Genomic DNA, 17,580 nt, shown 5'->3' on the forward strand with positions numbered 1-17,580 from the left:
ATGAAATTAAAGAAGCAATAAGACAGTTTCTGCTTAAACAATAATACCAATACAACATACTGGAACTTATGAGATACAGTCAAAGCAGTCCTATGAGGGAAATTTATAGCAGTGAGTTACCACATCGCAAAAACAACTAAAAAACCTAATGTTAAAAATAAAGCTATTAAAAGATGATCAGGTTAAACCCAATGCACATATAAGGGAAGAAGTTATAAAAATAAGAGCAGAAATTAATGCAATTGGAACTGAGAAAGCAACATAAAACAATACAAGAATCAAGCAATTGAAGAACTGGTCTTTTGAAAGATTAACTGAAGCACAGAAACCCTCAGCTAACCTGATTAAAAAAAGAAAGAAAAGACTCACATCCATGCAATTAAGAATGAAAAGGGTGAAATCACAACAGATCCTGAAGAAATCTAGCTCTTCAGTACATGCTTTGAAAAGCTGTATTCTAATATGATGGAAAACAAAGAAAAGATAGATGAATACCAACATACACGTGAATTACCAAAGCCGAATCAAGAAGATATAAAAATTCTAAATAATTCAACATCAGCCACTGATAGTCTATCATTGTCCTGACAGATTCAATGCTGAATTCTACAAGAAATTTATAGAAGGTCTAATGCCACCATTCCTCAAACTCTTAATGAAACTGAAAGGGAAGCAATACTCCTGAACTCATTCCTAGAAGCAAGGATTACCCTGATACCCAAAGAAGAAAAGGACCTAATCATAAAAAGAACTACAGGCTAATCTCTTTAATGAACATACATACAAAGATCCTTAATAAAATATTGGCAAAAACAATGCAGGAAATCATCAAAAAGATTAAATAAGCACCATAACCAAATAGAATTTATCCCAGTGATGTAGGGGTGGCTCCACATAAACAAATGAATAAATGTAATATACCACAGTAACAGAACCAAGGAGAAAAGCCACATGATCAAATCAGTAGATTCAGATAAAGCATCTGACAAAGTCCAACACCCATTCATTATAAAACCTCAAAAGAAAATTGGAATTGAAGGTCTTTATCTCATTCTGATAAAAGGCATCAATGACAAACCAACAGCCAACATCACACTAAATGTTCAAAAACTGAAACCTTTCACTCTAAAACCAGAAAGAAGACAAGGATGCCCACTACCACCACTTCTTATCAGTATAGTTCTGGAAACATAGTAATTAGATGAGAGAAAGAAATAAAAGGAGTATGGATAGAGAAATTATATTATTATTATTTGCAAATGACAAGATGCTCTATGTAGAAGACACCCAAAACTCCACCAAAAGACTCCTAGAATTAATAATCAAATTTGGAAGTGTAGCAGAATGCAAATTTCATACTCAAAAATCAATAGCACTAACAATCTCACTGAGGTAGAAACTAGGGAAACAAATTTTTCACAGCAATGGCAAAAAAATGAAATACTTAAGAATCAATCAAAAAAAGAAGTGAAGGATCTTTATATTGAAAACTAAAGTAATCTGAAACAAAAATAAGACCAAAGAGTATGTCAGAAAATGAAAAGTTATCTCCTGTTCTTGAACACACAGAACCAATATAATGAAAATGTCCATATTTCCAAAATTGATAAAGAAATTTAAAGCAATTATAATCAAAATACCAATGCTATTTATGACAGAACTACAAAAAAAAAATCCTAAAATTTATATGGAACCAGAAGAGACCTAGAAAAGAAAAAGAAATTCTGGGCAACAAAGGCAAGGCCAGGGACATCACAAACCCTAATTTGAAGTTACACTGCAAAGCAGCAATGATAAAAACAGCATGGTACTGGCAAACAAAACAAAACAGACTCGAGGATCAATAGAAGAGAATTGAAGATGCAGAAACAACTCCAAGAATATTCAGCTACCTTATCTTTGACTAAGAAGCCAAACACCTTCAATGGATGAAAAATAGCCTCCTGACTAAATGGTTCTGGAAAAGCTGGCTTTCCACATGCCAAAGATTAAACTTTGACCCATGTGTCTCACCATCACTAAAATTGAAATGGATTAAACATCTAAATATTGAAATAGAAACAATCTGCTGGAGAACAGAAAAGTTTAAAAGTTCAGGCCAAAACGTTGTGAACAAAACTTCAATCACATAGGAAATATTACAAAGAATCAACATCTGGGATCATATCAAATTAAAAAGATTTGCACAGTAAAAGAAACCACCAAGAGAGTGAAGAGACACCCCAGAGTGTGAAAATTTTTTACCAGCTTCTTTTCAGACAAAGCACTAATATCTAATATGTAAAAAACTAAAAAAATTCAGACCCCCTCCAAAATATGAAGACCCAATCCAAAAATGGGCATCTGCATTGAACAGACACTTCTCAGATGAAGATGTACAAACAGAAAGTAAATATATTTAAAAAGTTCAACATCACGGACCATTTGATAAACACAAGCTAAAATAACAGTAAGATTCCATCTCTCTCCAGAAAGAATGAGCATCATCAAGAAATCAATCAATAACCTTGCTGGCAAGGCAACAGAGAGAAAAGAAAACTTCTCGATTGTTATTGAGAGTGTAAATTTGCATAACCACTATGGACATCAGTGTGAGGATTCCTCATAAAAATAAAAGTAGAAGTTCCATTTGACCCAACTGTTCTAGGTATCTTTCCAAAAGAGTTAAAGGCATAATATCACAGTGATATAAGCATATAAGCAGCACAAGAATAGCTAAATCCTGGAACCAAAAGTAAACATCATATTTTCTTGTTTTAGTCTCTAGTTCTTTACATTAGCATAACTATTCAAACAACAGAAGAATGACGGAAATTTAGGAATTGGAAAAATGATAAAAATGTAAAAAACTTTCCTACTATGTTTATTCTACTCTGTTTCGAGCTGTGCTCACAGAAAATGCTTTTTTCACTTCTCTTCTGCATAGGAATTCAGTTGTGTTGTTTAAATCATTATTTTAAGTACAAAATTAAGAAGAAAAGAAAAGGACAATACATGCACAACAAACCCTGAAGGTGTGACATTTTGAGTAAGACTCTTGAATTCAGCATGAAGAATAGCAATATATATATGTGTGTGTGCATACACACACACACACACACACACATATATGAGGTGGTATACACAAATAGACAGACATAATTACATATGTATCTCCTCTGCCTTTTGAGGCAGTGTTTACTACTGGATGACTGACTTCACTGGCCCTCTTTGGATTATTGCCATATGTCACTATGAATTACTCCCTAAAGGACTAGCTTATTACATCTTGTCAGAGTCTGGCGAAAGTATCACACACATCAAGTAAGTTTTGGAGGCCTCATATATAGTGTGTGCTTCATCAAAATGTTGATGAACTCACAGTTTTGAACCAGGATCTTGGATTATAGTAAACCTAACTTGAACCCTCAAAAAGGCCCCTTTGACAATATTAGTTTTGGCTTTGACTCAAATAATCATATTAAAAGTCAGAAACAATGCACTATTATACGGCCAGCTTTTCTGAAATCAATGATTTAAGGAAATTATTGCAACAACTGATTCAAATGAAGTCTACATCAAAGAAAATAAATTAAGAACTGAAAGGCTGAGAGTTTTTTTATTACTTCTTTTATACCTAGATATCATACAAGTTCCATAAAGTCACATGACACTTAGAAAAAGATCTCATGTGCTGAAAGAAATTTAAACAGTGAACTCCATTCATGGAAACCACAACTTTACAAAATAACTTTCTCCCAGAGTTCATTTATTGATGTAAGTTTTTCTTAAAGTTTACCTTCTACAGCTGGCAGTAAAATGTACACAGTAAGCTATACTGTTTCATTTTTATTTAAATTTTCTGACTTTTAATTTTACATTCTCAAATAATGACCTAGTGGTCCATTTAAAAAGTCACATGTGCACATGAGATATTATGTACACTTAACATGAGTCTTCATTATTTTCATTGTTTTTATTTCTTTTGTTGGAAAATGTTTCAATGCATAGATACACAGTTACTTCTGATCCATTCATCAAGAATATATGATATGGCAGCTATCACGAGGGCCATAAATCCAAATAGCAATTGCTCCTCAGTTTTTACAGGAATTGGCTCAACAGCCCCTGTGGAACCGGATTCATGAATTCTCAAGTCCTTTATATAAAATGTTTTGATATTTGTATATAATATACATATATCCTTCCCTATACCATAAAGTATTTCTAGGTTACTTATAACATCTAGTATAATATCAATGCTACTTAAATACTTATTACATTGTTTATTAGGGAATAATGACAAGTCCATGTGTGTTTGATAAAAGTGTTTTTTTGAACTTGCAGATGAGGAATGTTGATTGTATTTTTATCTGCAGCTCATTCATTTTTTACTATAGAGTATACTTATGGAATAAACAGTAAAGGAATTCAGCATTATTCCTCAATCAAGAAGCTTAGCCTAAAGGATGGAAAATAATTATGTTAAATGTCAAAGAAAATCATGTTAATTATGTATCTGTCTAGAAATAATATTACTTATTAATAATAACTATGACTTGTGTCTGAAATGGATGTCAAGTGTAGAGTCAACAGAAAAATGCTTTTTTAGTATTATGCTTATCCACTTTTGCTTAAATGGACTAGAATCAAAATTGGCATTTTTAACTGCAGTAACAAAAGTTTTCATATGGATTGATAAATAATTACCGTGTGTCTATGTAAAGCATTTTAGTACATGCACACATGACTCATAGCTTTCATTCAGCTCATGATGGGCAGCTAAGGGCACAAAAGGCAGGTAAAGTATGGATTCTGACACACGCAGGAGACATCAATGAAATGACAATTTAAATGTTTCACATAACATAACCGACTAAGCATTTCATGGTTGTCAGCTCATTAACTTTCACAGTTATCCTCTAAGAGAAACATTTTCAGCATCATTTTCCTGATGAGAAATAGATCAGAAATTTAATAATTTGCATATTCAGCTTTCAACATCAAGTGTGCTTGTTTTAAAAGACCATGCTGTTAATGTCTCCCCTATAGACTGCTAAGAGCAGGTAAAAAAATAGGAAAAGCTCCCTAAAACACTTTGCAGAGAAATATTAAGGACTAATTCTCAAAAATGGATTAAGAGGGTCACAAAAATTTACTATGTAGAAATATAAGACAATAGCCAAACCACGTAATCGCATAGCAAAAGTTTCTCTGACAATATAAAAATTACTGAAAATATAATGGATTTTTAATTTTATACTGGGAACCAGTGAGACAAATAATCATAGCAATGACATTAGCCATTTCTAATCTATAATCCACTTTTATGGAAATTATTTTACTAATTATTATTTATCTCCTTGTCAGCTCATTGATATTTATTTTAACTGTATATTTTTTTTTAAATAGATGAGAACAAACTCAGAGAAGTTAAGGGACTTGCTCAGCTGGTATACATCAAGATTAGTACTTGAGCAACTCACATGGAAAATGTTGCAAGAACATTACTATTTCAGTGAGAGTTAATTACATGTATCAACCTGACTGGGTTAAGGGAAACTCCAATAGACGTAGAACATTACCAGGCATGTCTGCGAAGCTGTTTCCAGAAAGAAATAACATTTGAGACAGCAAAATGAGTAAAAAAGATTTCCCAAACTATTTGGGGAAGATATCATCCAATCCACTGAGATTCCGGATCGTATAACAGGTGGAGGAAAAACAAATTTTATCTTTCTTCTGGAACTGGGACATGCATTTGTCCTGCCCTCAGATACCAGGTTTCCAGGAATGAACATTTGGACTGAATTACATCTCTCTATTCCTGGTTCTCCAGATTAGAGATGGAAGTTTGTGGGATTTTTTCAGCTCCCCCAACCATGTAAATCAATTCTCTTAATAATCCTCTATCTATCTATCATCTATCTATCTAACTCTATCCCACTAGTTCTGTTTCTCTAGAGGATCATCACTTAAAGTCTCACACTGCAGAAAACAATGAGACTAAGACAAAAGAAAATCTGTGGCTTTAAGAAATACACATTCAAGCAGGACAGATATTTCATCGTGATGGGGCAGTAATAGCATCCAATGGGTACAGGAATGTGGGTTAGTGAGCCTACACTGGATAGTTGTCTGAAAAGCTTTTTGGAGGCATAATGCAAACTGATGACTAAGATGGCTGCGCTATGTTTCAGGCTATGGAAGCAGAGGTGGGTGATTTCTGGTGGACCTTCAATTTAAATCAGCAAGATTTTGGCATAGGCCCACTTTGTCAGTCTTGGTATAAATAACTGACATGACCAATGTTGTTGCCTCTTGGGGTTAATAACTTATACAACCAGGGTTATTTCTGACACATGTGCATTTTGGAGTAAATGTAGAGCCAGGATGTAGCTCAGCTGCACCATGCCTGCCTGGCAACCACAAAGTCCTGAGTTCAATCCCCAGTACTGGAAAAAAAAATGGTGTAAATGTAGACTGCCACGAGGGCTGGCAGGAGACTAAGTGAACAAAACTACTTCGAGAATGGCTGGGCTAGGGGCCTGAGGACTGCTGAGTGTGCATGGCTGAGTGGCACCTGAGAATAAAGATGTCTAATCCATCCTACCATCTCTTCTTCAGGCTGCTCAACTCTCATGTGAACCTCTCCAGTCTGAACTTGGTGATGAGACAGGAGGAAACCTACCTGAGCTGAGTCCAAAGATAAGAGTAAATAGCAGGTAGAAGATGGAGCAGGTGGCAGGGTAGCCTTTTAGACCAAGGAGCTAACACAACAGAAAGCCCAGAGCTAAACTTCAGGGTGGTACATGCATGGGAAAAAGTACATACACAGCATATTAAACTGAAGGAGACAAGCACCAGTACTTTGGATCTTATCATGGACAGATGGGAAATACGACAACATTTTATTGAAGGAACTATTATAAATAGGTATGCACTTTAGATTGATGAATGCCTTGTGGATAATGATTCTATAGATTAAGATGGAAACTATCTGAGGTTTACCATTTCACTAAGAGATGACAAAAATCTGAATTTGAGAAATGGAAAAAAAGTAACAGATGGTAAGAGAATTCGGAAATACTTGAGGGCAGGGACAAGGGCAAAAAAATGAGAACCAAGACCTGTCATGCAAAGGTACAAGATCTCAATGATGAATGTAACTGTACTGTATACCTAAAATGTACCAATAAATTCAATGAGAGAGAGAGAGAGAGAGAGAGAGAGAGAGAGAGAGAGAGAAAGAGAGAGAGAGAGAAGAAATACTTAAAAGGTAAAATAAGTAGGATTTTGTGGTGAATGACTAGGAATAAGACAAGAAAAAGTGGGAAAAGGATGACCCTCTCTCCAAGCTGTCTACTTGATAAGTCTCTGCAGGTTATGTTTCCAGTAACTGAAATGGAGAAGATGAGAAATTCAGCTTCAGATTCCTGCTCTGTTCTTATTTTCACTGCATGATGATTACATTCTGCAGATTAATATTTACACTTTTGGTTAAAGGAAACTTGAAAGCTCACACAAACCTCTCACAGTTGTTTCTCGTTTTACTGAGAGTTATAATCACTCTTCATGTCCTAGTTCATTAGGATACTAAAGAGAGGGCAATTATAAACGGTGACACCCATGATATTTGAGCAAAGCTTCTTGTTTGAAGCATGCAGCTCACCAGCAGCAAGGAGAGAAGCTCTAGGACACATCCCATTAGTAGCAATTAAGTCAACCAAAAGGCAGCCTGAGCCTTTTTTCTGCCTTTGTGTCTCCCATGTTTCATGTCAGTCTCATACTTTAAGGCTCAGTCTTCCAGCAGTTGTCACTGGCTAATCAATCCTAATGAAAAAGTGCTTTGCTTCTTCATTACATAGTTGGCACAAATACTGCAGGAAGCTTAAGGGAAAATAATAATCCTGCAGAATAGAATAGAACACATGTTCTTTTGAGGATTCATTTTAACAATTATATTGTACTTCAACAATAAATTTAAAGAGATAGCAGTATAATTTGTACCATATTTTATAGGTAAAAGACAAGTGATGAAATTGAGGCAATGGGAGGATTTCACAAGGGAGGAAGAATGGAGAAGCACTGACTAAGAGAGAAACTGAGATTTCACAGCTATCCCACTTGCCTGATAAAAGAGCATCACCATATTTGGCAATGTTTGACACATTTTTTTCTTTGAACAGACTTGCAGAAAAGGTAGAAAAGCAACTGTTTCTTGAGCTTCAAAGAATAACTGGTCCTCGTGAGAAACTTGGCAAAGAGTCTAGCGCGGTGTGAAGAGAGATCTAAGTGTACGGCTTCCTCTGTCTGAGTAAGCACAGTACTCAGGTCTCAAGGGAAATGGGAGGGCTAAATATCCTCTAGTACCTATTGTAAGAGAGATGAACAAAAATGGGATTAGAGTTTCTTAATGGCTCAGCTCAGGGAGATAAAAGGTGATTGCTTGGGAAACAGAATGGCTGCTGTATGGAAGTCTGTGTTCAGTTCAGTTTCCTGTGACTGATGGGACACAGCGATGGGAACATGATCATTCTGGTGATAGAGTCACAAATTTACTTCAGAAATAAAATTGTGACAGTAATAAGAGCTGCTTTATCTGTGAAGCTGCAAAGACAGAGGAAAGATTAATAATGCCGTCTACTTTGTTTAAGAAGTGAGTAATTGAAGCAAATAATCATAAGAAATCTTAGAAGCTGAGGACAAAATTGAATGAGGAAAAGCTCAAAATTTAAAGCCTGTGTAATGGGAAGAAAAGGTCTAATGGTATTGGGAAAATGAGAGGTGTAGGGGAAAGGTAAAAAGGGAAGAGAAAATGAAAACAAACTCTTTGTAAATAGGGAAAGGTGGAGGGGGCAAGGGAGGCTAGGAGAATGGGGAAAAAATAAGAGTCAAGATACGTCATGTAAAGGTACAAGATCCCAATGATGAATGTCACTGTATTATATATCTAAAATGTACGAATAAAAAAGAATATACAAAAGAACCGATGTTTTAAATGTACAGGTGATAAACCTTTGATAGGCATGGAAATTGATGGAATATGGGTTCAGACTGAGTATTCCACTTAACCACAGTTATACAGAGATACTTTTCTGACATTATTATTCCAAACAGTATTACTTTACTAGTTTTTATTGTTCATGTAATGAATGTTATTTTTCTTCAATAGATCAAACTAATGCAGACATTTTGTATGTCATTCTGTCAGTGAGTTATAAAGATATATCAAAATCAATATATAAGTTAAAAACCAGGATATCTTTTTATTGATTTGATATTTGTAGAAGCAAACAATATGTCTTTAGGCCGAAACTTCCTAATATCACAATTTTTAAGCATTTGCCTCTTTATTAGAAAAAGTAAAATATTCTACATTAAATAATTAGTATTTTGAATTGCTTCAAATATTCTTTTGGCTTTGCTGTTTTGCTACCCAGGAAGAATACAACCAATGTCACAGTTGCTGTGCACAGACTGGAGGATTCAGGGCTGTGAGGACTCCTGGGACAGTGCCCCTTCAGGTTTCATCCATATTTTGGAGGTATTAATCGAAGTTTCCAAATGCCCATGATAGTTAAGCAATTTTTAAGATAAGTAAGTTGATTATTACAGATAATCTTATTACCTTATGAATTGTAACGAAATACCCCTATTTTATAGAGAGGTAAACTGAGGGGCTAAGAATCTCAAAAATGGAAAACAGGGTTGGAGATTTAGCTCAGTGGTTCCACTGCCTGCCTCACAAGCACAAGGACCCGAGTTTGATCCCCAGTACTGGGGGAAAAGAAAAAAAAAAAGGAAAACAGTCGGAAATCAGAACCAAGGGCAAATACCCTCTGTTGGATGTTTCTCAGCAACATCAGGTATTAGCAAATAACACTCAATAATTTAAAAAACATGATGTTTTGTTTCCCAAATAGTTATAATTATTATTAATTAATCGCCTTATTTTGCAAAGTATCAACATGAGTTTATGACTTTCATGAAGCCTTTACTGTAAAACTAACAAAAACTTTTTAAAATGTCATGTTTTATATGAGAATAATTTTCCATAAATTGTTCCATAACAGTCATTCCATATTACTTCTGTAAATCATCTAAAAATTGATAAAGCATGAAGCTATTAATAATAACAGTCATTAGTACAATATTCCTTACTTTTAAATGACTGTAAAACAGACAATATATTAAATATCATATATATATGATTTCATTTAATCCTCATAAAAATGCTTTGAAGTTGTGTCACTATCCAGATATTAGACATAGGGAAACTGAGGCTGTAGAAGTTTAGATTATCTCTTCTGAGACAGGAAAATTACACTACATTCAATGTGACTTTAATGTCTATACTGTGGACTACTATAAAGAAAAAAAACAAAGACTATATCAAGTAATGCCACGTTCCTGGGATTTGTGGACTTGACCTCATAAAAACAAATTTCACTGGCCCAGTCCAGGTCTCTTGAATCAGATTATGGAAATGCCATGTGTAATAATCTGAAAATTTGACAGTAAACTTCAATGAAATTTTGTAACTTCTGTCCACTCTACCATGATGTTTTCAGTTAGATGTTAATTGTAAAATAATTACCATTCTGACAACTATGCAGCATTAAACATTAATGCCAATCTCCTTAATTTTGAAATAGTGAATCTTACACTTGGCACCTGGGAGCAAAGCCTCCAGAAGCCTCTTGAATTCCTCCTAAGATGTCCTTGTGCTATTTCCCCCAATAACTCTGGAATACATACTCATATTTCTAGTTTTAAGAAGTATCTAGCAGATAAAATGCCTAGTAGGTGCCCACTACTGTATATGCTAATCATTATCAAAAGTACTCATGTAGAAAAGCCAAGAAAAGTCCTAGTTATAAGAAAGGAATATTTAGAGATATCTACACAGATAGTTTCTACAAAGCAAAATTTCAGACAAAGAAAAAGATGAAAAAATAATTTTCAAGTCAAAATTTTTAAGATGTTGAAATTGTATCTGTAATGGTAGAGAAAAATAAATGGTCACACTTATTTAAGGTAATTTTTCCTCATGATTTCTCCTGTAGCACAGTTTTGTTAATTTACCATCAATTCTACAAATTAATTAATCACTGTGTAACGAATGAGTGTAAGATAATTTTAAGTGATACTGTTTCTAATAGTGTCACTTAATGAACCACACAAGACACAGAAATCAAACACAGCTACCGAATTTATTCTTAATAAATTACTGTGTATATTATTCTAACATGTTACATTTTAACAGTGATATTAACATGCATGTTTTATCTTAAAATGAAGAAACAGGAGGTGTAAGGGAAAGGAAAGAAAGGAATGGAATTAATATGAGAAAATGAAAAATAATGTAAACAAAGTCTTTGTAGATGGGGAGGGAGGGGTTGAAGGGAGGACAGGAGAATAGGGAAAAAAATAAGAACCAAGATTGATTATGTAAAGGTACAAATTTCCAACAATGAATGTCATTATATTGTATACATTAAATGTACCAATAAAATTAATTTTAAAAATCACAGGGAGAAACTATTTTGATTTCAACGTATAAGAAAATGTCAATATTGTATACATTAAATGTACCAATAAAATTAATTTTAAAAATCACAGGGAGAAACTATTTTGATTTCAACGTATACTGTATAGACAGTAGAGTGGCTGTTATTTGTAAAAGCATCAGGCTACCAAGATAAAAGCCTTTAAACAAGTGAAACATATTTCCCTAATGTGATAGACAATCAACTTCCCTGTCTCAATTGCCATAAGATAGAGACACCTTTTCATGTCTTATGTTCTTCCTGACTACTTTCACTCGCCGGAGAACTTTTGTAACTAAATTTGACATCTCTTAAATTTGTGCTTTTTCTAAATGTAAAAAGGTTTTCTTTTCTTATACTTTTAGCTTCATGTAGAGTTCAAGTCTAACTTAGATTAAAGAGTTTAGGCCTTAGAAATTCAGTGTTTGTTCTTGATCTTTTTTTTTTTCTTTTGTTTTTATGAGGTTAAGCTAAAAACCCCAAAGTGGGACATAATGGCTTTACAGACAGGAAAGGGAATATTCTTTATTCTTTTTTTCTAGTGTACAAAGCCCACAGGACTCTTTTGCAGAAAGCCCACAGTAGAAGCACACTTCCTCAAAGCCACCTTTTTCTTCTTAATAGCCTTAAAAAAGACAGTGTTCAGCAAAGATGACAGCACCAAGTGTTACTAATGTTAGGCCAAGAAACAAGCTAAGTGGTTTATGGCTAAAGCTCCTGTTTGCTATAGATCCTTGTCAAAATAGGGAATTTTTTCTACCAATAAAATGTTTTTAAAGGTCATTCCCTCCCAAATTCCACAATAAACAATTTATCATCAGAAAGAAAAAAAGGAAAAAGTTCTCAGATGAAACACTGTGAGAGATAATCTTTAGATGTCAGAGAAAGGAGGAAAGGATTGAAGAAGATGAAAAGATCTAGATTATGACACAATGCAGGTGATACAAGCAATTGTGCATATAAGCATAGGGCAGTATTCTTGTAAAAATTTGTAGATGTAAAATATCACTCACTTCGGCTCACATAGCACTGAATAATAAATCTTTATCAAAAATAGCAAAGTACAAATGAATATCTTTCATACAACAAATACTGAATGCTTATTACACCACAGGCAATACATACATCGAAAAAAGATTGCAAAATTCCTAGCCTACATGTCACCTTACATTTCTGAAGGGGAATAGAAACCTCCATTCTTTAAGCTACCAGTTGCACAGATCTTTGAAAAGGCACGATCTGAAATATTAGGTTTGGTTTCCTCCAGAGACAAAGTTTTCATGGCAATAATTGTCCTTCAGTTAAGAGATTAGAAAAACACTATTTTTTAAAGTCCCAGTGATTAAAGCATAATCTTTTCTGAACTATTGTTGAATTCTCCATAATTTTGAAAATTTAATTCAGTTTGTTGTAATGAGCACTTATAGAATGCCTTTAGACAAGCAATAACTTCCCTTTAACTATGTATGACCTAAACTATTGAGAGCAATATTTAAAGTCTATATGTAACACAGATTAATAAGTAATACTTTGTTCAAATATTAACATATTTCAAGTAACACAAGCACAATGAAGTCTTCCCTGATGCCTACCTTGCACAGTCAGAGTAGCTGATGCTTCCGCTTTTCCGACCATATTTTCTGCAACACATGTATATGATCCCATGTCACCCGCTGTCACCTTACGAATTTTCAAGGTATGATCATCTCGAATTTCGTATCTAATGACATAACCAAAGAGAGCACATTACGTGACATTCTTCTAGAAAGATCTCATTATAACACATGTATTTAGTTATCAAAGCACATGCAACAATCACTTCAGAAAATTTAAAACAGTGTAAAATGTGGATTTTGTCTGCATTTGCAGAATAAAAGAGCTTGTTTTTATGTCTATGAGCTAACATATTAAGTTGCTTTCTAAAAGAATGCTTTTAATTGAACTTGGTATTTTTCATTCATTTCCTCAAACTACTGGTCTCACACTAAAATAATATGGCACTATTAATTAAATTCTTAACATTAATTAAATTCTTAATATACCCCAGGCTTAAAATGTGTTATGTTATAATTTTTAAAAATGTTTATAACAGGTTTATGAAGTGACTATTATTTTTATCTTTCTTTTGTAAATGAGGAAAATAGGGCAGAGGAGAGTAAGGTCTTTTAGCTGTGGTCCTACACTAGTTTAGGGGCAGAGTGTTTGAAGTGACAGTCTCCTTTAGAATTTACTTGCCTTACCTCATCTTCCCTCCCCTTAAATATTTAAGTTTCTCTTAAATTTTCATTTTAGTTCTCTTTTTTCTCTAAATAGTCTCCCTGAGTTATATTATCTACAACAGTTTATATATTGATTAAAAACAAACACTTCCAACCCTTGTTTCATTTAAGTTCCGCATTCATATTTACAACCAATAATTGGACATCATATCTGACAGGTAACTAATATATAATAGGTTTAAATAATTCTTTTCTTTCCCTAACCTACACTTTTTTCGAATACATTTATCTGTCTTCCTTCATCAACACTCCGTGTCTAACAAAAGTCATCCAATTTGTCAGAAATTTCAGTCACAGAAATTTCTCTCCACTCTGAAGTTTTACATCCATCTCAACTCCCAGGTGAAACACTTCACATTTTTTACCTGTACAACTACAACAATTGTGTCCCCTCCATGAAATATCCTCTTCATAATGTAACATCCATAGTATAATAAAATGTACTGTATCCCTAAAATGTACCAATAAACTCAATTAAAGCTGAAAAAAAAAGTTTTTTTCTAAAAAAAAAAAAGTAGCTGCTCATACGAACCTGTCTTTGCTCAAAATATCATCCAGTAAGATTTGAAATTCATTATTACACAAATCTCCTGATAACATGGTTCCAATTTCTAACTTTATTTTACTTCATATGGCATACCTTATGCATTACCCACATGAAACTCCTCCCCTCAAAAGATGTGATGTTCTTTTTCACATCTCTGCCTATGTTGTAATGACCTTCTCCTGGAATACCAACGTTTTTTCTTGATCATCAAATTGATTCATACTTTTTCAAAACATTGTTTATGTGTCATAACCTTTTGAAAACTTTTTTCTGATTTTTTTTCTGGGGCTACAGAGGTCTACCTTTATCTGACAAAGAAAGGCTTGCTAATGTTGTTCCGTTACTAGCTATACATGTGATCTTCTGTGAGATCCTTAAAAACAGACTCTCTCTAAGCCTATGCCAATGCCAAAATTCCAACACTTAGGAGGAACTGAGAGCATGCTTACTGAATGAATAAACACACTAGAGAAGCAGACTACTGATAGCACCTGAACATTTTATTCCATTGCCTCTTTCCCTGTAGTCCCTAATTCCTGTTTCTAATACTAGTTCATTTAAAGACATGATAGATACCAAGAAACTTTTACCATGCATTGAATTGGTTCACAGTTATGTCTTTACTGTTGCATCTATCTTCTGTTTCCTAATAACCTCATGTAAAAATTTTGTATTACTTGTGATTTAGTTGAGAAGAGAAATCTGTGTAAAAAAAAATAACACCTTTTATAAGGGTTCCCTGGGCAAGCCCGGGTCAAGAATGTACGATTCTTCTATGGACTCAGCAAATATAAAAAACTCCTCATTCTAATTATCTCTCATATTCTATTCTGGTCCCTGATTAAGGAGAATACAGAAGCTCCATGGCCTATGAGATACGTATTCATAAACCCCTTAAATATTGAAAGTGCCACAAGTCAAAAATGTATCTACTACACCAACCTTCTGAACATTTTAGCTTAGCATCATGGTGCACTGTACAATCCTGGTTGTTTCTCTTCCTGATTAAATGCCTGAATCAGACAACATCACTCCACATATCTCTCATCCAGGAAGAGATTGAAATTCAAAATTTGAAGAAAAGCTTCTACTGAATGTATAGTTCTTTCACATTGATATAGTCAAAATTTGTAAGTTGAACCACTGGAAATGAAGGACTGTATCATGGCACCCAGTTTGACGGATCACATCATTACACCCTCAACTGTACCTGGATTTGGGCAGCTCTCCGTCATCTTTCCTCCATCGTACGGTAGGCACAGGGTCTCCTCGCGCCTCACATTTAAATTCAGCACTATCGTCCACAGTTACTGCCAAGTTACTGGGTCGTTTCACAAATGATGGTCTCTCTAAAATTAGAAAGAACCACCTCCAAATAAAAGATGCATGAGCAGACAATCACTTTAGATGTTAATTAAGAACAGATGTCTCATTTAAAATATGTAGAACGTTGTTCCGCGTAGCTCCCTTCTTCTGTAGGCCTCTCTGTGTTGGTGCTTCTTCTAAGTTTTCCTTCCGCACCTTGGGCTGTTTTGATCTCGAGCCACTTCACTGATTCCTCCTCTCCTTTTTCCACACCCCAAAATACTACTGTACCGATATTTCCTTTATTCCTAGTATGAAGATCACTTATACTTTTATCAATCATCTCCTTCTATCTTTTATAAAGATTCAAAATGATAAGAAGATATATAGCTTAGAGTGAGCACGGGAGATAAATCGCACTTACCCAGAACAGTTAGCTCAGCTACTTCGCTCTCACGTTCCCCAACCATGTTGGTACCAACACAGACGTATTTGCCAGCATCACTCTTACGGGTGTAAGTGATCATAAGTTTTCCTCCTCGAATCTTGAAAAAAATTTTGACATGGATATGATTAAAATTGCTTTGGTTAACGTTTATGTGAGAGACATCTTCATAAATGAAGTCTATCTTCTAAGCATATAAATCAAAACATAGTTACATCAAACAGCTGACATATAGTATTTGCTGTATTACAGAGTAGCTATAAACAGAATGCATTGCAAACAAAAAAGAAGAAAAACATTTTTCCTTGACTACATTTCTTGTAAAGCTTTTACAGACTACCGAACTAGAAATTTGCTTTTTAGACTGGGGATTTAGCTCAGTGGTTCTAGTGCCTTCCTCACAAGTTCAAGAACCCAGGTTTGAGCCCCGGTACCAAAAAAAAAAAAAAAAAAAAAAAAAAAGCTTTTTATATCAGCCAAGTTATTTCATATTATTTTATCAAGGAAAATCAAGATCTGCATGAATAACTTAATTAGGAAGCAGAAATAAGGCAGTGGGCATTCCTAATATTATATGAATATAATTAAAATCTAAATGTATACCAACTATAAATAATTTCAACAAAGCATGTGCTAGTATTATAAAATATGGAAATAAAATTTTCTCTAGTTTGATAACTTTCCAGAATTGCTTTAGAGGAACTATATCTCAAAGTCAAAAGAGTAAAATCTGCTATTTCTTCAAAAGCATAGATGTTGTTCCCTCACCAGTAAGATTTTGAAAATTTAACAGGCAAAGACTGAACAGATCTCAATAAATCATGTAGAATGTCACATTCAGATATACCCTTGAACACTTAATTAATTGTGTAAATTTAATTGTAAATGTAATCAAAATTCAATATGAGAAGTAGGATAAAGTAAAAACATGAATTAGAAATTGGACAATCTTTTAAATTTTTTTATTTCATTGTGAATGTGAGTTCAATTATCCATGAATATTTGTAAAGTCCTAAACCTAAGAAAGATTTGTAAAGGAAAACTTCTAGGAAGTTTATTTGTGGAGGTTTTGACTCATATTTATTATATACAGCAATAAAACAAATGAGAAAAGAAAGATTAAAAAAATAAAGGAATGAATGAAAGAATCAAAGATTAATGCAAGGGAATATGGAAGTAAACATTTAAACATCTTTTTTATCATACCTTAAAAGAGTTTATTGAAACTCCTACATTGTAAAGGTGAGGTCTTATTTTAGAATGTCTAAATTATTTAATCTAGCTATCCAAAATGTACATATTTTGGCCATATTAAATATTAACAGTGATATTAATTTACAACTGGTATTTGAAGAGAAGTTTTATAAACAAATTATAAGTCAATCTAAAACTTCACTGTAATTATCACCCAGGAATTTTTCTCACATTGTTCATTACTGTATCTGGTATGCAGGATAGGTTTTTCTCTGTATT

At 33.8% G+C, this 17,580-nt stretch overlaps 1 protein-coding gene across 11 annotated transcripts in view; it reads right to left on the minus strand.

Moving 5' to 3' along the window:
• Positions 1–17,580, minus strand: part of Robo1 (roundabout guidance receptor 1) — a 744,872-nt gene that overhangs the window by 100,669 nt on the left and 626,623 nt on the right. For all 11 annotated transcript variants that reach the window (XM_033768167.1, XM_033768168.1, XM_033768171.1 and 8 more), the window contains 3 exons: positions 16,087–16,207; positions 15,568–15,706; positions 13,124–13,251 (listed from right to left, as the gene is read on the minus strand). In XM_033768167.1, the coding sequence (XP_033624058.1) occupies positions 13,124–13,251; positions 15,568–15,706; positions 16,087–16,207 (388 nt within the window). The remainder of the gene's footprint in view (positions 1–13,123; positions 13,252–15,567; positions 15,707–16,086; positions 16,208–17,580) is intronic.

Source organism: Fukomys damarensis, unplaced genomic scaffold, assembly GCF_012274545.1.
Source record: "Fukomys damarensis isolate Sample0158 unplaced genomic scaffold, DMR_v1.0_HiC HiC_scaffold_24, whole genome shotgun sequence".
In the NCBI taxonomy this organism is placed as follows: domain Eukaryota; kingdom Metazoa; phylum Chordata; class Mammalia; order Rodentia; family Bathyergidae; genus Fukomys; species Fukomys damarensis.